Below are 24,677 nucleotides of genomic sequence, written 5' to 3'. Positions count from 1 at the left end.
GCTTTTGGCTCACTGTGCAGACACTGAGCTCATCATCTGAAGCTTTGGTCATGTTTGATGTGAACATGCACACCTGGAACTGGAGAAATATGCCAAAAACAAAGGGAAAGAACTGGTTTGGTACATGCAGCGTGCAGGGTTGGGCTGCCACAGCTGGAACAGCATGAAAGGCTTTTATTAGAGCGGTCTGACACATTTACATATCAGCTCTCCTACACAACATTACATCAGTCACGTGACCGGTTAGAGTCCATATTTGTGTTTCATGTGTTTATGAGTGTCAGAGTTGGCTGTGTCGCTGACTCGGGCAGCAGGAGTCGAGCGTTTAATGCAGGTTAATGAGGAGAACGTACAAAAGCTCGAGACACAAAGAGCGAGGCTCTTCAGAGAGCGATACACCGATCAGCCTTAACACGCTGACAGGTGGAGTGAATGACACCGATCTGCATCCTGGCACCTGTTAGTGGGTGGGACATGTCAGGGAACAAGAACCTGTGAAATGATGGGAGAAGCAGGAGAAATGGGTCAGTGTGACAGTTTGGGTCAGAACATGTAGAAAACTGCAGATTCGTCAGATGTCTCCAGTCTGCACGAGTCCAACAAACGAGCTGCTGTAGCTCAAACTGTCGATGTCAGGTGGTGTCAGGATGCACACAGCACCAGTTTATTGCATATGGGGCTGCAGACCAGTCAAGGTGGGCGTGCTGACCATCAGAACTAAAGCACAGAACAATGGAAGAAGGTGGCCTTGTACGAATCACGTTTTTTACATCACCAAGGCTGGATGGATGCGTGTGCGCCGCTTTTCTGGGGAACACTCGACAGCAGGATGCATTATGGGAAGACGGTGAGCCAGAGGAAGCAGCAGCGATGGAAACAGTGCTCCCTGATGGCTGTGGTCTCTTTCAGCAGGATAATGCACTGGAAGCAGGAATGTTTCCAGAATGGTTTGAGGAGCACAACAACCAGTTTGAGGTGTTGACTTGGCCTCCAGATTCCCAGAATCACGTGCTGGACAAACGGATCCGTCAGGATGCTCTGTGCGTCCTAACACCTTTCCATCAGACCTGCAGCGTCCGTGCCTCCACGGGTCAGGTGGAGACAACATAAAGAGACACAGGGAACGTTTAACTTCGCCGCTATCAAAGTAAAACAGGAAGTAAGACACAACTGAATGAGGATAAACCAGATTAACGTGACACAGGAGACCACAGACAAAAACACAGCGTTAGTAACAGTAACTACAACCAAGAACAAAAGACTCAAATAACAAGATGAGAATATAAACCATGAAGAGAGAAAATATTAGAAGATAAAGCAGGCGTGAAAGCGTGGGGGAAATAGAAACAACAGTTCTATTAATAGAAACCTGCAGATTGACACAGAAACAGCTTCAAATGCAGGACTGAAGTAACAGACTGGACTACAGACTCAAACGTATGATACACCCGAGGATCAGAAGTCCAGATCAAGCTGCTGCATCACTGTAACAGTCACAGCTCTGCTGTTCTTCATGTTGACGGTAAATAAAATCATTTATTTTCACTTACGTTCATTCAGAAATTCAGATCCTTCATTTGTTGACTTCCACCAGCGTTTGGGTTTTTTTAGTTGAGCAGTCAGAGCACGAAACGCAGACAAAGGAATAGAAAATATTTCTGTTATCTGGAGCTTATTTCCTGACAGTCAGCCCCCCCTCCCCCCACGCTCGGCCAAGGTCTCACCGAGCACCTGTCAGTCATCCGGGTGAGCTTTCATCTCCACCAAGGCTGATGTAATCCGTCTCCTCGGAGCCTTGGAGACCCCCGGTCTCTGAGCTGCCTCAGATGAAAGGTGACAAAAGGAAGAGAAATGTGGTGAAATCGATGTTTGTCAGACCAGACGTGGGTCACAGATCTCACCCGATGGCAGATTCAGAGCTCTGCACACTTCAAGCAGCCGCTCAGTTGCATCGGCCAATCAAGAGGCACCGCTAACGACCTGCCGACACTCCCAGCGTTACAGCACTTCAGTCGTACAAAACAGATAATGAACAGAAATGTGGAACAAATGTAGTGCTGGGAAAGTTCTCTGCCTTTTCCTGATTTCTCACATATTTGTCAGACTTTGATGTCTCAGATCATCAAACTCATTTTTATATTATACAAAAACCTGGAACAGAGTGAGCGATGTAGTCAAAGCAACCTCTAAGTCCAGCAGGAAACTGGACTGGCAGGATGGGGATGGAGGAGAGTCTGGGCAGCTCCACAGAATACTTTAGTGGTTCTCAGCTGCTAAACTGGGAGAGAAAGCCTGTGTTAGTGTCAGTGGTTTACCCGGCTCCACTTCAGTTACACTGTTGGAGCGCTCATGCGTGCTGACGACAGTCGTTCCTGTTTCCCTCCAGGCTCTCTGCAGGGCGTGTACCAGCGGCGTCTCTACAAGGAGCTGATGAAGAACTACAACCCGTTAGAACGGCCGGTCAGCAATGACTCCCACAGCCTGACCGTCCACTTCAGCTTCAGCCTGCTGCAGATCATGGACGTGGTAAGAACTGTTGCTTCAGTATGAACATTATTACTGTTAATAATCCAGATATATATATATATATATATATATATATATATATATATCCCTATTATTATATATATATATATATCCCTATTATTATATATCCCTATTAATACGGCATCTGTGTGTGAGATCAGAGACTAGATGACTTCATACAGGACCAAGAAAGAAATGCTTAAAGGGGATCTTTAGAAGAGTGTGAGCTACTGTTGCATGTACTGGTGCATGTACTGGTGCATGTACTGGTGCACATGTTGTACCAATAATAACATTAACTGATATGTAAACATCAGTGTAATCACAGCTTCCTCGTCGTCTGTTGCTTCTTGTTTGTATCGTAGCATCTGAGCTGCCTTAGATAAACTCTGCGCTGTGACTCACAGCTGCCTCCTCACTGTAACTATGACTGCAGGTCTAACTGGGAACCAGTGTGAAATCATAAAGTTAAATAAATCAAATAAATAAAGGATGATTGTGACTAAGGGCAACATATGACATATCATATGATAACCATGCAATGAAGATCTGGTATTGTGATCTTCTAACGCTATTATGAACACTTTAACCAGGATATGAGGGAGGGAGGGAAAGCAGGAGCAGAAATATCCAGATCACATCTGTGTTTGCACTGAATGTTTTGCTGTGTAGAGTTGAATGAATAAACTCAGATGGGTCGCCGACACGCTGCAGCTACGTCACTGTGGAGGAATTTAAAGTGAATTTCTGCTTTTGCTGAGAAGAAAAATCCAATTTTTGCAGATTTATTACAGTTAATTGTGTGTTATCACAAACAGATTGCATATAACTGCCAACTTGACTCCACTCAGTGGCCGACTGGCTGAACCTTGTTGTCCACAGCCACAATCATTTTGGTGCATCTGAGACGCACCTCAGATTACTGCTTTTCTGCTTTTCACACAAACAAACTTTAAAAGCTCCCAGTCCTCGACTGTTTCTGCGGGTTCACAGTGGACGTTTGCTCCAATTAGCCCGACTTCAGGGATGAACTTTCCTGCTGCGCGGCCCGACCGTGAGGCTGAGACATAAACTCAAACAAACGGATGCTGTGAGGAACTAAACGAGCTCAGCTCATTCGCTGCTACCTCACGCACATCTTACAGCCAGTTTAACAAACACTCGCTCCGCACCCTGCTAGCAGCCCACAGCAGGAGGCAACTTTCATCTTTCATCTATCATGGCATGTGACAACAAGCGCACACACACACACACACTCTTTCTAAAACTGCCTTTTGTCTCCGATGTGCAGTGAGTGTGTGTTTCATGGGTCTGCGCTCGTGTCTGTGTGTGTTTGTGCACACAGAGGAGATGCGATCGTGCTCCACGTGCAGCGGCTCCACCTTCATATGGACCCAGGCGTGGCCTCGGTGCTGTTCTGCATGTGTGAGGGTTTTGGATTGAGTGATTGTGGAGAGCGCCCCCCACAGTGTCTCTCATCGCTCCCGCCTCCTTCCTTAAATCTCATTGATTCCCTCTGTCTGAATTTATGGGGGCGCCACAGTCCCACGGAGAAACAAGTTACTCATGAAACCGGAATCGGACCTAAATCTCTCACCGTGACAAAGTACAGCTTATCTTTACACAACGTTGGTATTTACATGAACTTTAAATTCACTTCCTGTCAGTGTGGGTTTTGGAGCAGGGAGCGCCAGCAAAGGATTGGACAGGGGGGGGGAGGTCGGGTGAGGAGGGAGAAAGCAGCCGGCTCGTTTCAGGAATCGAACCAGTCATAATATTTTTGTTTTTTATGATCTTTAACGATTGTTGTTGTTGGAGCTACTTGTTTTCATTTTGATTGCTTCTTTAATGTTTTCTATTTTCTTTGCTTCAGGAAGCATAGCTGTTGCCATGGTAACAAGTAATGTGGATCTGAATAAGGAACAAATGTAGGAAATACTGTTTAAATCTGAGTCTAACTGAGTTCACAAACAGCTCGCCGTTAGCAGGAACATGCTAATTAGCTAAAGGGGTGACGAAGGCGTTCCACAGCACACGGCGAGGGAAACGTATTTTTGCGTGGGCTTGATGAGGTTCTTAATCGATATAAATGACTCAGCGTGAAGTTGGCAGGAAGCCGAGCGTTTAATTACCTGACGTCATGAGTTCTCACTTCTGCAGCTTCATCTGAAGCGAATCTGTCGTTTCAAACATGTGCTTTGGTTTTGTTAGGAGGATTTTCCAGCATCACTTCTGTCTGCGCGCCGCTGCACCGCTGGCAGCAACCATCCCGGCACGGTGCTTTTCCACCCCAAAGGTGAAAGGTGCCGTTTCCCTTGGCGACGTGTTTGATAGAAAGTTACAGGCTTGAGGGTTTGACTCAAGTTTAACAGGAAAACATCCAAAATCCTAAGTTTGAACTTGTTTTTGGGTTCTTGATCTCCCCAAAGTACCAGGATGTAACCGAAATATGGACCCAGCAGTCTCATCACGTAGACAGCTCAACATTCACTGCCCCACATAGCAAGCTGGTCTAGTCGGCACTTCTGGCTGACTGGTGTCATGGTAAGTGGTATGTCATCCAGATATGGGCAGGCCTGGCGTAGATGGCACTGTTTATGTAATAGCCTGATTGTGGCCTGATTGTGGTTTGGTTTATGTGGCCCAGGCTCATAGAAAACAGGTCTGGCCCAGATCTGGCATCAAGCTGGCACTTCTGACTGACTGGTGTCATGGTAGAGTGTATGTCAACCAGATGTGGGCCAGGTCTGGCAATGATCCACTATTTATGTTCCTATTTTAGTTAGTAGACCCAAATGCCATGTTGCAACACTGCTATGGTAGCCAACGTTTCAAATGCAGGTTTGACAGGTTTGTGAGTGTACAAACAAAACCTAGTGACGGTTTACTCATCTTTGCCACTGGTGGCTGTAGCTCAGGAGGTAGAGCGGGTCACCTACTGATTGGAAGGTTAGTGGTTCGATCCCTGGCTGCTCCAGTCTGCATGTCAAGAGTGAGAATGTGTGTGGGTGTAGTTAGAGCACTCAGGTTAGAGAAAGTGTGTGAATGTGGCATGTTGTAACCCGGGAGAGAAGAAAAGTGCTGTGTAAGAATCAGTGTCTGAACAGAGTTTCGTCATGTTACTTCTGCACTATTATGTTGTTATTACATGGCTTGATTAAGGTACATATTAGGCTGACATCTGGGGCCAGAGCTGAAACTGTTCTGGGCCAGCACAGGGCCAGCAGTGTGTCTGCAACTGGCCTTGTGCTGGCCCATGTGTGGGCCACCTCTGGTAAACCTGATCTGGGCCACCAAAGGGCCGTCATTCTTTGCGGGCCGCATGTGGGCCATGTGTAAGCACATTGTGTGGGCCAGATCCGGACCATACCAATTTTGCTATTTGGGGCAAAACACCATTTTCCTTTAATCACCCACTAAAGTATCTCTGCTTTATCTGCTGGTTTCTCCTCGACTCCAGTCCTTATCCACTCCTAACATCATTTATTTCTTCGTGGTACCATTCATCAGACACTTTTCTCCGTCTCAGCCCATCTGAGCTCGCCTGATCAGTCTGCATCCATTTTTAAAAGACTTCATCTTTCCTCTGGGAAACGCGGTTTCATTCGTAACATTAGGATCCTTTCTCAGCGCTCATTCATCACCACTTATTAATACGAGATAACGACACAGCATCAGATTCAGCTGAGTACAGGAGCAGCTTTTGATCTCCTGCAGCTGTTTTACAGATTTAAGATGCTGCAGGGTTGGATATCAGGTTGTTCGTTTATCATCTGTACTCTGCTGAATCTTCTTGTTGGATACCAGCAGGACCTCCACCTGCCTCCATCTTCCTGACATCAACATTCACACACAGTAAGAGCAGCAATCTCTATAAAAACTCACTTTCATTCAGTCTTTTCAACTCTTGGTTCTGGGCGATGGGATAAAGTGCCATCCTACCTGCTGTTTAAATATTTAATATGTGAGGGGCAGCCTATCAGAGGAGTGGGAGGAGCTAAAGCAGCCAGTCTCAGTACTTACTTTACAGTCCAGGATTACAGGATGGACTGTTATCTGATGACCTGATGGTTAAGTTTATCATTTAGCTGTATAATATATATAATAGTATGTAAGTCTCTCATCCCCCCCACCCCTCCACACCCCCCTCCACTGTGATTTTTGGGCTTCATCAGCTCGTATCATCTCATCAGCTGCTGAGCACCATTTCACAGCTGCTGCCGTTTTGCCCCATTGCTCCCGAGTTTTATATCCACACCGGTGGGTTTTCCTTCTGGCTGACTGGTCGTCTGGTCTGTGAGTCACAGGTGAGATTGAGGCTGAGAAAAGGGCAACCCCGGTTTCTCCGTCAGGCTGCTGCTACTGTGGCTCCTTACTGTATGAGAGTACCTGGTTTTCTTTTATAATAGCACTTTATTTTCATTGTACATGTACAATGAAATGGTGGGTGACCACACCCACTGGGCTGGAATTAAATATAAAGAGTAGACAGCAGGAAAACAGGAGAAATATAGACAAACATAAGAGAGAGGTGCACATTAGAGAACATCTTGATGCATCTCAATCATCCAGGAAAATAAATCTCCAAAAGTTGATTCTGTTCATCTGGACGTAGCGTTTTCTGGGAGAAACGTTTTGTCACTCATCCAAGTGACTTCTTCAGGATAAAGCAACATGAAGAAGTCACCTGGATGAGTGACGAAACGTTTCTCCCAGAAAACGCTACGTCCAGATGAACAGAAGCAACTTTTGGAGACATTAGAGATTCAAAGTGCTTGAAAGAAGTGCAAAAGGTCTGAACAGAGTCTGTGTGAGTGTCCTATGTGCCCCACCTGGAGCCTCCAGTGTTTTGGGTGGTGTTAATGACCCTCTGTGCAGCCTTCCTGCTCTCAGTCGTGGTCCCTGAGTACAAACGCTCTCCACTGAGGAGCTGTAGATGTTACTCTTCCTCAGGAGACGGAGGAAGTGCAGCAGCTGCTGGGCCTTTGTTACCAGGGCGATGGTGTTGTGGGTCCAGGTGACATCAGCACAGATTGATGGATTTTTAAAAATGTGTAATTAACCTATTAAAAAGACATACGGGTGGGTTTGCTACCATGTTCCTGTGTTTTATCGTCAGAGAAACTGTTGTCAGCATCAAAGAAATGAAAACCCAAAGGAAAGAGACGACGCCTCCGGCACTTTACAGCCTCGTCCAGAGGAAATGGAGTCGAGGTAAACAGAGGTTTGTTCTATGACTGCCATCGCAGCGAGGATTACACAGCTGGAGTCAGAAAACAGGATACGTTTGACTGCAATCAACTGTAACTGTAACCAAACACGAGCTTTTCCTAATCGTAACCAAACAACCAGCATAGCAATAACTGAATAAGCATTATAAACGTTATCATTTCATAGTTTAATGGCAGATAACTTCTACGTTTAGCTATAAATTACACAAGTTTTCTAGTTTTCTTGGATCATTGCTGCAGGCATTTCAGCAGGAGCATAGTGGGAGCGATTGTGTAACCACTGCAGACGTCCTGCAGATCCTGGGATCAAGTTTTAGCTTCTTTTCATATCAAACAATCTGCTCTCCGGGTGAATTTCCTGCTTAATATATGGTTTCCTGGTGCAAGAAAGAACTTGTCTGACCTTTAAATGTATGCGTTCTTTCAAAGAGTTTATTTGTTCAAGCATACTCTTTGTTTTCCATGTGGCTGCAGTCAGCTCAGCATACAGATAATACTCGTTAGTAACTGGAGGTCAGTCCTTAAACTTTTAATATTCGTCCCTCTGCAGACTCTCCCTCCTCCAGCGTGCCGGCCACTTGCTTACATCCTCATCTTTTAATTCTTTCAGTACGCTCGGCTGCCTGAGAATGTATTAACGGGCTGGACATTCATCAAAGTGACATTATTCGCATTCATCCTCCCCTCTGCCGGCGCTCCACATGTTTAAGATTAATTTACAGGGACGAAGGAAACGCTGGAGAATAGACTGTCTCTTAACCGTGACTGCAGAGGAGGGTTCAGTCATATGCAAACAACAGAAGCGCCTTTAACTCAAAAGCATCTTTGGCCAAGATGACCGCACAATCCATCAAAGTCCTTATGAACCCGAGTTGGAGATAATCAGCGATCAACACCTGTTTCCTGAACTCACCTGAGACTGTAGGAATCACCAATACATGAGTTCATGTCCCTCCAGTTTTTATGATCAGCAAAGTTTATTAACTGTTTGGGAAATTGTCACTGAACAATCAGCCAGCCCTCGCTCATGAAGCGCATGTGACTCCAGATTCACCACCGAGCCTCTCGCGCCACTCAAACCCAGAGTTTGTTTTTTGCGTACTTTTTGTGAAAATGTCATAACCCCCCCACGGAAGCAGAGATTTGATTTGATTTGATTGATTAGCATTCAAATATCTCAATGAATACAGAACAAAGATCTACCACAAAGCAAGAAAGCACGAGACAAGGCTAATCTAAAGGTATTGGCTGAAGCATTTACTTATTACGCCAACCCTTTAACAAAACATCTTTTTGCATGCAGCTCCTGTACACAGGGCTCGAAGCAAAGAATAAAACAAAGCAAAGCAAAAACAAACAAACTTTCCACCTTAGATAACTACATCAAAGCAAAACAGTCAAGAGTTTCAGTTTTATTATTTTTGCTCTTTTCATTCTTGATTTATATATTTTTCTAATACTCTATTTTTAAACCTGTTTTTAAACAAGGAAAATGAACTCCACCTTTTTTAATCACTGTCAGAACGATTCCACAGGTTAACTCCTCTAACAGAAACACATCTCTGCTTTATATTTGTCCTTATCTTGTTTTTTTTAAAGAAATCTGTTCCCCTTAAGTCACATTGACTCTCTCTGACTTTGAACAGCTTCTGAGCACTGGGGCAAAGCAAGTTATTTTGTGCTTTATAGATTATCTGTGCCATTTTATATTCAACTAAATCATAAAATTGATCCTACTCAGCTGAGTTTCTGAGTCGCCAGCAGCAGGATCCTCATGTGCAAAGTTGTTGTGAACTTGTTAGTTCTGCGTCTCTGCAGCCGACTTCTTTATGCAGAAGGTTCTGGTTCAGAGCACTGAGGAAACAGCTCTGTGGCCACCGCTGTTATTCCAGCACCAACATTTCCCCTGCTTCAGAGTGCTGCTAGCATCTACTAATAACCAGTGAGTGAACACATCAAAGTACCAGCAGGACACAAACCAACGTCTCCAGCATGTAAATGTAGCCGCTAAACTGTTGGACCTAAATCTTCACCGCCACGTCTGTATACATACAAGCGAAAAGGGGAGTGAGTGGGTACAGAAACTTAGCTGGCTTCAAACACCATTTATTCTCAGGATAAAACACAGTCAGAACCCCAAATACAAGCTAAAATCGCCGCTATGCAATAAAAACAGTGTTTGCAACCTGCTAAAAACCCTGCCGGCAGAAATAACTATAAAAAAAAGCAAAGCTAAATGAATGTTTTCCATATGCTAAAAACTTCCCCCTCAGAGTCCTTTATTCCCACCGTCCAGCCACACGCGGGCAAATGTTCCTTAGCTGGAAGAGACAGGAGAGGAACTCCTCTCCCGGGATGGTGAAGCTTGCCAGCAGAAGACCAGAGAGGAGGCCCCGATCTCCGCCTGACGGTGTGCGGCTGTGCAGTCCAGCCGTTCTCCACACCTGCACACGTTTCCCTCATAGCCCCGCCAGATGCAGGCAAAGGCGTCCCCCTGCCCTGCTGTGGATTTCACGCATCGCCTCCCACGGTCGCTATTCTGTCCGTCGGGACTGGATCGCCAGGTTATGCTGGCCGATCGCCGAATGTCTCGTGGCGCCCCACAGTCAGGCCGGAGGTCCTTCTTTTCATACGTTTTGTTTCCAGCTCTTCACTTTCCGTGTGTCTCTCCTTCCCGTCTTTGCGCTCACTATCTCCCTTAAGTCAGTTTGGCGGCTGATAGGTCACCTCGGGGAACGCCCCCACCTCACAGGTGCCTACAATCGTCCGCTTAATCCACAGTGGAATAAAAAGAATATTGTCCAACAACACCAAACACACACTAAAAATATGGGGATAAAATCATGCAATATCACTATTACAATAAAATCATGCAAATAAAATCGACACACAGTCTGATCCAAAACAAAATATAAAAACACAATTTTCCACTGTGTGACACAAACCTGCGGCTTATCCACATTTATGTGACAACATGTGACTATTATCTGTTAGAAGACAGCATTGCTGCAGCTGGTGCATAAGAACATCAGCATGATGGGCAGAAACCTGTTATGACTCGTCTGAATAATCTCAGTGAGTGGCCACGTCGCCGTCTACACTGTGAGGGTGTCTTTCTTTGGATCCGTCTGTAACGTGTTTGCCGTCGGGCATCTCTGCTGATGAAACTGAGCTGTGAAGCTTCACAGGAGTCGGGGAAAGGAACGTATTCAAAGTGCAACAGAGCAGAATTGGTTTTATTGTAAAATTAAATCCTAACTTTAATCACCAAAGGCACATTTTTGGTTTTCCAGTAGCACAACTCTTATTTCGGTCCAGGTCGGGGGGGCGTTGTTCCAGGCAGAGAGGCCCAGATGTTCGTCTCGTCCTGGTCAGACACCTGAACCACGTCAACAAAGTAGCAGCTTTACTCCGAGTCGCTCCGTAATGAAGGATCACTTTGTGTCTAAGGGAGAAAGAAAACTTATTTCCACCACCTGCGTCCATTAAACCAGCGGTCCCCAACCCCCGGGCCTTGGACCGGTAACGGTCCATGAGTCGTTTGGTACCGGGCCGCGAGAGTTGAGGCTCAAGTGTGAAATGTGCAGTTTTCAGAGGTTTTATCGGTTTTCAGCGTTAATTTGTTATCGTTTTTATCGTTTACTCTGTTTTCCTGGGTCTTTTCACGTGTGTTATGAATAAATCTTCTTTTTTTCGGTTTTATTTTGTTGTATTTATCCGCGACACCTTAAAGGCCGGTCCGTGAAAATATTGTCGGGCATAAACCGGTCCGTGGCGCCAAAAAGGTTGGAGACCGCTGCATTAAACTGTTCTTTGTGTCACTACTCAGAGCTCGTGACACAGGTGGTAAATCGACAGCTTCTCATTAACTTCTCACCAGCACAGCGGAGCGGTGCAGCGTTTATATCACACCTGACGCCACATCAAACCTGCTGTCAGCTCCCCTCACCTGTGAACAGGATGCCGAGACACCTAAACGCTGGTCCAGGGTGGGTCCACGTCACCCACCTCAGACTCAAGGGTGCTAATCCTCCTTCACCCCACTTCACAGGCTCATTTAACTGCCCCAGTGTGAGGTGGGGGTCACCACCCCAAAGCCAAGAGAATGACATCATTCAACATCTGTGCAACTGTACCTGTAGAAAAGCAATCCTAACCTCTCAGATGGAGCGTTCATTGTAACCGAGGCGTTGATCGCCTTTCTTCTTTTTCTGTTTCAGGACGAGAAGAACCAGGTGCTGACCACCAACATCTGGCTACAGCTGGTGAGTTTTCTGGTAAAAGATTAAGATGATCGTTTAAGGGTGCAGACGGTTCTTACACCAACTGTAGTTTTCACAGCTTCAACCCACTGACTGTATAAAGATCAGAGATGGGCGCATTACTGTAATCCGATTACTTTTTTCAAATAACGAGTAAAGTAAGGGATTACTATTGCAAAAACGGTAATTAGATTACCGTTACTTTCCCGTAGGAACACTGCGTTACTGCGTTACTAAAACCGTGATTTTTTTGCGAGAATGTCTCATGACAGTGACGTAAGCGAGTGCGACGTTCGTGACAACAGCTGTGTGCAGATCAACAATGGATCATATATCGAGTGCAGAGAGAGTATGAGCGTGCAGCGTTTAAAGCGTGGAAGTACTGACCTTACTTTGAGTTTGATTCCATAAAAAGTGACAAAAACATTAGTGTCCGTTGTGCGTGGGAAGAAAACTTCTTTTTACAGCGAAAAAACCCCTAAACTTCCAAACAAGCAGCGAGTAGCTACGACGTAATGGGAAACTCACAGAGAAACTCGCGGATTCTTCCACTGACCGCTGCACACCTGCACCAGGGTAAACCTCCGCCTACCCCACTCCTGCTTTACAGGTGAAAATAGAGCAACAGGACCGCTAGTCTTTGATTTTATTTATTTTCTGCTGTGTTTTACTTGCATCTATTTGAAAGACTGAGTGTAAACACACAAAATATTTTATTTTATGTGCTGGAATGTGCAGAAAATAGGTTTAAATATTAAACTAATTTCTTCCAGTCAGAGAATGTTGCAGATAATTAAATGTTTGCTTGATGCATAAAGTTAAAAGATTAAAACTAATAAAACAAGTTTTAAAAAGAGACTTTTCCATTTGATTACATTTTGTATGATGATTATGCAGAAAAAGTAGAATTGGGCTGAAAGATCTATCACTTTATCACCTATTCAGGTTGTAAATCGTGTTTTTAAAAAGTAACTAAGTAACTAAGTAATTAATTACTTTTGAAAATAAGTAATCAGTAAAGTAACGGGATTACTTTTTGGGGGAAGTAATCAGTAATTAGTTACTGATTACTTTTTTCAAGTAACTTGACCAACACTGATAAAGATGCACATGAATATTACATCTATTAATGTTCTTAGCTCATGCTTGTGGTGCTCAGGTGAGCCGCCTTTACCTGTCAGGTACGCTGGAAACATCAGTGGCTTTGTAGTTTCGAGTCTTTTTTATATGCTTTTACATTTGCAGCCGAGGCTGAGCGCGTTCTACGCCTCAGTGAGAATCCGTGTGTTTCCCAACATGTCAAACTTTATCTTGAGGGTATGTTTGTGCCAGCGTTGGCATTTAGAAACGGACGTCCCTTTTTTTGGGGGAGTTTAGTGTAATGATCCATAACTCACTGCCGGAGGATTCGTTATCTCATCAGCGGCTCAAGATATGAGCTAGCCCTCCACCCAGCCTCCCCCTGCCGTCACCTACAGAGAGTTAAAGCAGGGCGTCCGTCAGCCGTCGCAGGCGGGAGTATCGGTGGCAGTCGGGTTGGCGAGCAAACTGACTGTTGGCAAAATAAAACGAGTAAACGCTGACGATGAGTCAAAGCCTGCAGCCCCATCCTTCCACAGAGGATGAACTCCAGCTCTGCCACTTGACCCAGATACAGCGCCAGTGCCGCCTCTCTGTTTCCACGAATGCTCCGTGAGCCTCGCCACCTCCTGCTCTTTGACGCTTTACATCTTCACTGTTCGCCGGTCTCGCTCGGAGGAAAGCCAGTTTTCTTTGTTTTCCTCGGGCAGGGCTGACTCTGGTGTGAATGTCAAAGCTAATGGCGAGCGCAGGAATCCATTAAGAGAGCTCCTTAAGCCCATTTCACACAGCTGTCCAAATTTAATTAGGTTTCATATCAGGGCATGTGGAACGTGTGTTTGCACGGCGGCGCTGCACTAATCCGGCCTAATCTGCTCCTCTCGGATGGAAAGGTTGGTTCCTCCCCAGAGGCTCTCCCAGGACCAATGACTGTTTTGGCTTAATTTAATTTGGCTTCAGCTCCTCTTCCTCTTCCTCCTCCTCCTCCTCTGCTGGAGTCATTGTTCAGGGTTTTATTGTGAAGGGGAAGAGTGTCTTTAAGCGAGGAGAAACATTTCTGCAGCTGGAGCTGGGAGGCTTTTTAATGTCAGTGTTCCTGCAGCTTTTGTTCGTTTCCTCCTGGCAGACGAGAAACTTTGACTCACCGTAAGAGTGAATTTTTCTGCCTCCTGGATCACATTTCTTCCTTCAGGGGTCGGAAAGAGCTTTCACGTTTATTCTGCAATGATTTTGTTGAGCATTCGTCTCGTTTACGAGCTGTTTGTACCCAGACGCACAGACTCAGAGCAGCATAAAGGAGCGTAAACACAGAAAAATGCAGAAATCTCATTAAAGCACGGGGGAGACGCTGTTACTCCACTTAAAATGATTTTTCATTAACCCTTTAAGACCTACCATAGAACCAAGTCCGCCAGAGCTTATATTATATTTATACATGCTGTGGAGCCATTTTTGGGAGCATTTCAAGTTGCTATACATCAATACAACCATTATAGCCCAAATTTTAATAATATGTCTGCATTAAGTGCATAGTAATTACATAAATTGCAAAAAAGTGCAATAAACTACAAAAAAATTTATGTTTTTTTAACATATATTTCTAGTTAGAGAAATTTAAGAGGCTTATCCCTCAAAACTGTAAATACAAAAAAGTTGCACAAAATAGTTTCCCACCACAGGAAATTTATTTTAAGTGTCTTCATAGTTTTATTTTTGAAATACACCAATTTTTATATACTGCAGGAAAAACTAAAATAAATATTATAATGCAAATTTGCAAAAAAGCAGCATATGCATCAAAATAAACTATTTCCAGCAGTGCAATATGAGTCCTAAGCATCCCAGAAACCACACAGAAAGTCATAAAGTCAAAGATAACTTTTAAAAACACCAGTATAGGCTCATGAGGCCCTGATGGTAAAAAACTACATTTCCGCGAAAATGACGTCACTTCCGGTTTCGGGCAGGTCATGGCGGACATGCGATAGTTCGCTCTGACGTCTATTCCAACGTAGGAAGTGTTACAAACAGCTGATCGGATCGGCAAAGCGTGTTTCTGGAATATTATGTTTTTGTTGCTGCAAGCGCTTTTTATGCCGTTTTTGCAAAACTATATGTGGAAGGAAACTGTGACCGAGGACAAGCTGATGGCATAAGATGTAAGTACAACTCCTCCGGTTTCATATGCAAAAACAATTATTGTGCTAGCTCACGTGGTTGCAGAGCTACCGGGATTTAAAAATAGTTACACAAAGATGGAAGATGGCCTGGCGACAGCTGTACTCGATCACGTACGGTTTTCCCCGCTGGTCGCCATCTCTGTCGCTGGAAACTGGGACGCTGGTATTTTGTTATTTCCTGGGTGATCAGCGTTAATGATCGCGTTGACTTCCACGCCTCTGTCCTACGTTTGGGTCTGAACGTCCTCACACAGCCACATGACATCCGTTTGTTTCCACGATGAATGCAACAATGTAACACGCAGGTGGATGACTGTCATGACATCACTACGTCAAAATGACTGATGAGGATAAAAATGTTTAGAGTTGATTCAATATTCAGGGCAAAAAAAGTAAAACTGCTGTAAAATAAAAGTTGTTATCATAAGTGTGCAATCACATGCTGCCCTGTGATTGGTTGATTAGATACTCGTGTTAATAAGCATCTGTACTTAACCCTTTAAAACCGGTCAGAGCAGCACGCTCCGTTTTGCGTAACTATTTTTAAATCCCGGTAGCTCTGCAACCACGTGAGCTAGCGCAATAATTTTCTTGCATATGAAACCAGAGGAGTTGTACTTACATCTTCTGCCATCAGCTTGTCCTCGGTCACAGTTTCCTTCCACATATAGCTTTGCAAAAACTGCATAAAAAGCACTTGCAGCAACAAAAACATAATATTCCAGAAACACACTTTGCCGATCCGATCAGCTGTTTGTAACACTTCCTACATTGGAATAGACGTCAGCGCAAACGATCACATGTCCGCCATGACCTGCCCGAAACCGGAACTGACGTCATTTTCGCGGAAACTGTAGTTTTTTACTTGTAGGCCTTAAAAGCCTATACTGGTGTTTTTAAAAGTTATGTTTGACTTTATGACTTTCTGTGTGGTTTCTGGGATGCTTAGGACTCATATTGCACTGCTGGAAATAGTTTATTTTGATGCATATGCTGCTTTCTTTCTTTTTCTTTTTTTTTATAAATTTTATTTTCAGTCACATGTTAATAACAAGACATTGAACATAAAGTAGTTTGCTGTTCAGTATTTACAATACCCCAAAAGATAACAGAAATAAAAAAGGAAAACAAACAAACAAACCAAAGAAACCCCTACAAAACAACAAAAAACAAACAAACAACAACAAACAAATATAAAAATAAAATGTATAAGGGACATTCCGTGTACAGTTAACTATGATAGTGATATAGAGATATGGCATCTGGTCATGATAAGGTGGTCATTTTAAACGTTTCCATGTACATCAGGAATGGTCGCCATGCCTTAAGAAATCTGGTGGTTGAACCTGCCAGTGTATATCTCATCTTTTCTAAATGTAAAAACCTCATGAGCTCTGCAAGCCACTGTTCATGTGTGGGAGGAGCTTCCTGCTTCCATCTTAAAAGTATAAGGCGCCTTGCGATAAGTGAAGCAAAGGCAATAGAATTCGAATAGTATTTTGGCAAAGTGATGTCTTGAGGTATCACCCCAAAGATAGCCGTTAGAACAGAGGGATCATATTTAACGTTATACATCTCTGACAGAGTGTTAAATATAGACACCCAATAGTTATGAAGATTGGGGCATGTCCAAAAGGTATGAAGGAGCGAACCTGTTTCTGCTTTACATCTGTTACACAAAGCATATGCTGTTTTCTTTGCAAATTTGCGTCATAGGAATGTTTTTCGTTTTTCCTGCAGTATATAAAAATTGGTGTATTTCAAAAATAAAACTATGAAGACACTCAAAATAAATTTCCTGTGGTGGGAAACTATTTTTTGCAACTTTTTTGTATTTACAGTTTTGAGGGATAAGCCTCTTAAATTTCTCCAAGTAGAAATATATGTTAAAAAAAACAAAAACCATTTTCAATTTTTTTGTAGTTTATTGCACTTTTTTGCAATTTATGTAATTACTATGCACTTAATGCAGACATATTATTAAAATCTGGGCTATAATGGTTGTATTGATGTATAGCAACTTGAAATGCTCCCAAAAATGGCTCCACAGCATGTAAACATATAATATAAGCTCTGGCGGCCTTGGTTCTATTGTAGGTTTTAAAGGGTTAATGAAGTGGCCAGCGAGTGTAATAAACATGAAATTCTTCTTCTTGTAGTGTTGTCAGTGCAAATAATCAAATAAAATAACAGCAGCTCGAAGTTAAACCATTAAAATAAAATATCTAAAATATTGTATTTACCTCACAATTTTACTGCTTACATCCGCCTGTGGTGACGACAGGATCACCTTCAGCTCTTCAGCAGCTTTTACACGTTTAGTCGTGTTGAAACAATTAATTAAAGTGTTTGTGGAGGTCTTATAATAATCAGCGGCTCTTTCAGAGTTCCAGATTCTCCCTGAAATCTTCCAGAATAAAAGCGGTGATCTCCGGCCTCGTCTCTGAGCTGCTGGATTCATCTGTGTGCATTTCTCTCTTTCTTTCTGAACCTTATCTCATTGATCAGTCGGCCTCTCCCTTTGTACTGTGCAGGTTTCTGTTGGTCTTATCCAGCTCTGACTTGTGAAGCTGTGGAGGCTTTGAACATCCTCCCTGCTCATTGAAATGACCTGTGAGCTCTCAGAATCAAACCGGCTTCCTCGGCATGTTCTGCAGTTCCTCACATGTTGTAGTCTCAGTGGTTTCCATGCTAATGCTAACGGAGCGAGGAGTTAATGTTGTGTTTTATTACGTATCTCAGCAAACCTCATGGAGTCAACATATTCCTCCTGAAAGCTGAGAAGTAAAACGTCATCCCAACTCTTTTAATATTTCAACAGCCGCAAGAATTTAATATGCGAAATGAAAACTGAAGGATGAAAGCGCTCTGATCTAAATCACCAAATCTCTCAAACTGGAAAATTAATTGGATTAATCTTAATATTTAATTAGTAAAAACTAAAATATTTAGGCTTCTCTGTTTGCTCCGTACGTCTCAAAAACACGCTGAAAATCACCTTTAAGCTTTGCTGCTTTACACGCTCGGTGCGTCTGTGACGCTTTGACCCAGTTTCTCCAGCTTTGCTGACAGTTACAGTCGAGCAGCACGATGGTGTCACAGTGATGGAGAATAAACCAGGAAACGATACACAGCACAAGATGTACTGGCTGATTTCTGATGGAGCAAGTCTAATGCAGGAGGCTAACATCGTTTAGCTAGCCTCCTGCATTATTTGGTTACATTATTTACTTATAACTAAATAAGTATCAACTTTACATAAATGTATCTACTGCTCTCACCTGAAACACAGTAAAACAGCAGCTCTGGGTTAATGATGGCTTCCATTACAATTGACTATGTGCACGTTAGCATATGCTACTTCCGGTGTGGGGAGCTTTGTTTCCGGTGTCCTATTCGCGCCTGGTTTACGGTCCAAAACAGATGAATGAATCAAGCGGCGATTTACACTTCTATAGATGTCTCGGGCATTCACCCAATATATCTGTAAACGATGTTCATCGACTTGTCGATATTTCCCCCGCGCCTCAGAGCAAAGAGAAAATGGATTCAAATGTTATATTTCTCAGCTGTCCCTCGTTTATCGCAGGTGTTATGTTCTAAAAATAACCAGCGATAGGTGAAATCAAGTAGCCAATTTTATTTTTTGACGGTGCAAAACGTTTCGTGGACGTCGTGGACATACAGCACTGCACTTCAGGGTCACACTGCTAGCATCGATGCATTCTGTACAGGAGAGACGTCACGGAGGAGATCGTCTGCAGCGATCAGGACGCAGGACACAAGGTGACGTAAAAAAAAAAGCATGCAAAAATCCGCGAAACAGCGAGGTGAAAGGTAGCTGATCTCGACATAACGGGGAAACATCTGGTTTGACTCTTCTTCACCTGTAGTTTGAATGCTGAACATTTGCCTGTTTAAATCATGAGACCAGTCACTATACAGAGATGTGCTTCTGAATGTGGACGATGTGTCTTCTGCTGCAGTTCTGCTTGTGTTGAGTGATGTAAACAACTGATCGATCGAAACTCTTTAAACGGTCAAAGTTGATCATTAGATTTTTTATGACACAACAGTGGTGAGTGTTCCCACCTTCTGCTCTTTGTAACTTAACGCCATCTTTACGTTTTCGAGTTTTGGACATGATTTTGCAGTATATCTTTACAGTAGCGATTGACTGCAAAGTAAAGCTACCGGAAATGCACAACCCCACATCCAGTCGCAAACCAGGAAGTTAGCATTTTCTCGTGCACAGGGTCAATAGCTGGCCTGTGTTTCTTTTTGCTGCTGCCACCTACTGGTGAAACTAAATATCACTTTAACACCACATCAGATGGGAGCAAACGAGCTGTTTGCTCTTTCCTATGATGTAATGATGTAAACTACTGTCATAACAAAAGCAGAACGAGGGGAGCACGACCACATTCAAAGAACAAGAATTCTCAGCCTTGTTTTTAACACTCAGGGTGACACAATACCAAACCCCATTATCCAAACTCTCAGCATCACTTAACACCGGATAAAAGAGCTGAGATCTGCAGCTTTGTTGTTGGTGTGAATGTGAGGAAGAAGATAATCCAGCTGTGATCCCTGATAATGCTGAGTAATTACAGAGTGAGAAGAGAGCCCGTTTTACACCATGACACTGTTGGAAATGTGTATTTGGTGAAGTCTAACTGTTAGAGACTTTTATTGATCTGTCGGATGAACAAATCTGCAGCGATGCAGCAGTAACTGAGCCTGTGGGCGTTTATCCATACACGCCATCATGTGTCCAACCAGAGGCTGCTTTACTCTGACGTGATGCTTACAAAATAAGTGATGACATTTCTTTGACAGACACGATGATGAGAGGACATTAATGGTAATGGAGCGACACTTTTATGTTTCTTGTGTCATAACTTAAAATTTATTACATGCACAGCGTCACGTTTTTGTCAAACATCAGATGCGCCCTGCATGTTGATTTGTTTACAAAAGCAGAGCCTTTTTGAGGGGAAATATCTCTGCAACCGTTCAGCTCTCAGTGGAGTCCTCCGGGAAAAACATTTCAACTCACTGACAGGAAGTAAACAAGATGAAGAGGGATGTGTGCGACCTTCAGTCACCACAGCCTCAAACCGTCAGCGCGGACCGCAGAACGTAACGAGGGCCGAGCCTGCCGGGGAGCCAAGTATGCAAATGAGGCGATTCTTGGCGGCGCTCCGTCCTCTCTCGAACACCCGGAGCTGACAATGGCTGTTACATAAGATCCATCAGAGTAATCTGGATTTCACCAGCTGAGATTTGGAGGTCAGGCAAACACGAGCCAGCTGCTGCTGATCACACAGAAGAATCACATCTGTGTGATTTTACTGTTGGCCCATCATTTGTTTATTTCCCTCTGCAGGTTTCACAAAAATACACTGAATTTGTGGAAAACCGTGTTTATTTTTATTTTAACTTATTTAACTTATTATTTAAGACGTGCTTTTATTTTATTGATTTATTTATTTTCTCCCCCTTTTAATCTGCAATGGTTCAGTCCAGAATCTATTTGGGCTGTGGCTCAACCAATTAACCGTCACCACCTCAACTGGTCAGCTGGTTTATTTGTGAAGGTGTGATTGGTCCATGTGGATTGGATTTTTTTTTCTGTTTCCTGTTTTTTATTTAAAGATTATTTAAAGTCGCTTAATAAATCTGTTCCCGGTTACTTTAAGCATCGGTGGAGTGTTCATGTCATCAAACGATGTTTGCATACAAGTTTTTTTTTAAGAAAGACCCCAAAATAGGAAACATTAGCCAACAACATAAATGATGTTTAAACCCAAACAAACAGGTCATAAACCTGCAGCAGTGGACACGTTAGCTCAGCTGATCTGAAAAACAAATGTATTATTATCTAAAATAATATTATTGCAAAGTTGCTCCGTTCTTCAGCATGGAAACCAACACGTGTTAATGTTAGCATCATCATACTGGAGCCTTTTATGGTCATATGGCAGGAAAACTACAATACTGGCTGATTTTTGAAGGGGGCTAAAAATAACTGCTGTTGACGTGGATGAGCTTCATGTGAAGTCTGACTCACTGAATGCACAGAGCGCCAAATAAAGTCTGCGACTCCACACAAACACATGTGGGTACGAGGTGGGTCGGTCCATTGGTAACATTGGGTTTTTGTCTGCGTGTTTGCAGTACTGGACAGATTTCTACCTGCAGTGGAACAAGTCCGACTATCCAGGCGTGACCAACGTCAGGTTCCCCGACAGCCAGATCTGGAGGCCCGACATCCTGCTGTACAACAGGTACCTGTTCAAACCGAACCACTCGGTAACGGAGCTGGGAAGAGATTACTCCATCTTTGTTCTCACAGAATAAATGTATCCCAGTGTGTTAGCTGCACAGCTGATAACCTCTAACCCGATCTTTAGAGCAGGACGTACAGACTAAAGTTTCCTGGTGTAGCTGCCCCAAGCATGAAAAATGTCAGAACGGAGATGGAGCGTCACGATCGTTCGTCTTCTGGTTGATTTGCAAAGTTTCTGAAAGAAATCAATAAACCAGAAATCAGTTTGTCTCCTGGTGGAAGCCAAAGACGTCTCTCAGTTTGAGGTTTTATTTCTTTGTTGCCGAGTCAGCCCTCCTGTTACAGATGCTAAAGTTAGGCTCTCTGCTGTAAGCATGAACACCTCGCTGTTAGCATCGGGGCTGTGGGAGGCTCTCTGCTGGTGGCGCTTCAGCTCATTAACCGAGCTGCAAAGTTTGATCCTTGGAAGTGGAGGGGGTGGGTGGTTGTCAGAGGGAATATTGACCCGGCTGGTTTTAATGAGACAGACCCAGCTCACAGGACCAGAGCCTGACGGTGAATGATTATCAGCCAGTGGGTTCGCTTTTACAGCAAACTTCCTGTCTGCCATTTCTGTTGGATGAGACCTTATAACATTTAGCTTGGCATCGCTGTACTTCAGTCTTATTACATGTTGGCTGGACACATTCATTGATGCTGATACATCTGCATCTGAGCTTTTATTGGCAGATGGCTCCGGTTCTCCCACAGCAGGAGGGACTGTACAATCAAAAATCCATAAAAACTGAAAATGTTGTGGTTTTAAACCAGTGAATTATCAGACCTCCACCCGGGCAGCTCGCTCAGAGGTCAGAGGTGAAATGTAACATTATATACTTGGATGCAAACTATAAAGTGATATTTAAAATGTACCAGTATCATTGTCTATATGCTGTCAATGCAAACAATGTCAGTAAAAAACACCTCTGTATAGCATTATTATCACTTTGACCTTCAGGTCAATCTACTGACCTTGAAGGAAAAGTCAAAGGTCACATGATATTTTGAATTTTCATATGGTACTTTCTATATGTTGACAATACACAGCACAATCATAGTTTCTAAGTTTTAAAGCTTTTTGTCAATTTTCCACCAATAAATCTTTAAGTTGACCTTTGAGATCTCGCTGAACAAAACTCTTCCAGCCATCCTGACAGAATGACACGCAAACGCTCAAAACCACCGACAGGGCGATGACTCGTGTTCCCAAACTATTGTCTGCTGGAAAATCATCGGGGATGTTACTAACAGATCCCATTCATCTAAATATTTCTGAAGACTGTGTGTACTCCGGGGTCGTTAAGGTAATAAATCAATAAATAGCAATAAAGGACTGCACTGTGTTACTTTTGAGAAAAGTAATAAGTAACATGTCAAATAGAGATTACTTTGAGTAACAACCCAAACACTGATCTTCAGCAGCAGATAAAGAAACTCGACAAAGAGCCCAAATCTTTGGCCGCACCTCTAAACTCATCAGATCCAAAGTTGAATAAGCATCAGCATTATCCAATCTTTAAGTAATGATCTGATGAGTCCTGCTTCTGGGTCCAAACTACTCTGCGTTTAAAACGGCTGTTGTGTTTTTAACATGTTGTAATGTTTGGTATCTTGTTCTATTTAATCTCAAAAAGCCCCTAAAAACGGTCAGTGATCACTGTCAGCCTCTCTCGGTTTTTATTACTGCTCTTCATTTTAAAGCTCAGTTTTTAAACCCTTACGATGTAACTCCAGCCCATGCAGCAGTATATTAATGACTAACCTCGTATTGTGGATGGATTATCTCAGTTGTTCTCCTGACTGAAGTTTGGTCCGTTTACAGCATCCTGCCATGCGATTGCATTTGTTCCTGACCACTGAGAACCCTCACGTTAACTTTTATCGAGTGGAAACAAAGTTAGCTTGTTTTATATTATGCTAACATAGCTGTGTCGCTAGCGACTGTATTTGTCTCTAACCATCAGGAACCCTCGCGTTAACTTTTATCGAGTGGAAAAAAGTTAGCTTGTTTATATTACGCTAACATAGCTGTGTAGCTAGCGACTGTATTTGTCTCTAACCATCAGGAACCCTCACGTTAACTTTTATCGAGTGGAAAAAAAGTTAGCTTGTTTATATTACGCTAACATAGCTATGTCGCTAGCGACTGTATTTGTCTCTAACCATCAAGAACCCTCGCGTTAACTTTTATCGAGTGGAAAAAAAGTTAGCTTGTTTATATTATGCTAACATAGCTGTGTCGCTAGTGACTGTATTTGTCTCTAACCATCAGGAACCCTCGCGTTAACTTTTATCGAGTGGAAAACAGTTAGTATTCATCCTCCAACTTCACTGTGTTTATGTTATGCTAACATTGCTATGTCGCTAGCGATCACGTAGCACATCATTATATAGCAGCTAGCCCAACTTCAGTAACCCTACAAACGTCACTGCTGTTTAGTTTTCTGTCTTCATTTATGTTGGAAGTGACAGCAGAGCTGTACGTTATGATTTTTTCAAAAATCTCTCAATCAGAACATGCTATATTATCTTTAGGTGGAAACTAGCGAGCTAACTTCCTGCTAACTTCTAACTCTGTTAAACTTCATAAATCCTGTTTTCATGGATGCCTGGATGTTAAACTTAATTGTTACACCTGGTAAATCAGCAACGCTGATCATTTTATTAAAGATGTAACTCTCAGTGACGCCGCAGTGATCGTTTGGCTTTGGGACCTGAAGCGGAGTTTGGGCCTGGAAATGGCTAATGACGCCAGACTTACAGACCGGATATTGGACAAGCCTGATCCAAGCCGGCTCCACGCCCCGACTTTAAATTATTCAACTATTCAACTGTTCCTGAAAGACTGGACAGTCCACGAGGCCCACGTCCACGCCCCTGTGGGTCAGGAGTGTTTTGGGTTATGAGCAGGACCTACACAATTTAGGCAGGTGGTTTTATTGTTGTGGTCAATTGGTTTATTCTACCAGCATGTTCTATGTCTGCTCTGGGCTCTCCTTCCAATTAGTTCCAACAATAAAACCTCCACAGAAGGCCCTGAAAGATTTCTCTCTTCAGCCATCAGAGC

At 43.3% G+C, this 24,677-nt stretch overlaps 1 protein-coding gene across 1 annotated transcript in view; it reads left to right on the top strand.

The window, feature by feature from the left end:
• The window catches only part of LOC102782872 (neuronal acetylcholine receptor subunit alpha-7-like), a 58,674-nt gene that overhangs the window by 4,918 nt on the left and 29,079 nt on the right, over positions 1-24,677 (top strand). Inside the window, exons 3-5 of the mRNA XM_087844233.1 lie at positions 2,387-2,526; positions 11,978-12,022; positions 21,460-21,569. Of these exons, the coding sequence (XP_087700359.1) occupies positions 2,387-2,526; positions 11,978-12,022; positions 21,460-21,569 (295 nt within the window). The remainder of the gene's footprint in view (positions 1-2,386; positions 2,527-11,977; positions 12,023-21,459; positions 21,570-24,677) is intronic.

Source organism: Neolamprologus brichardi, chromosome 7 (genome assembly GCF_056152115.1).
Source record: "Neolamprologus brichardi isolate AB-2024 chromosome 7, ASM5615211v1, whole genome shotgun sequence".
Taxonomy (NCBI): domain Eukaryota; kingdom Metazoa; phylum Chordata; class Actinopteri; order Cichliformes; family Cichlidae; genus Neolamprologus; species Neolamprologus brichardi.
The sequence above is the reverse complement of the archived record's forward strand: the minus strand, read 5'-3'. Positions and strand labels throughout refer to the sequence as shown.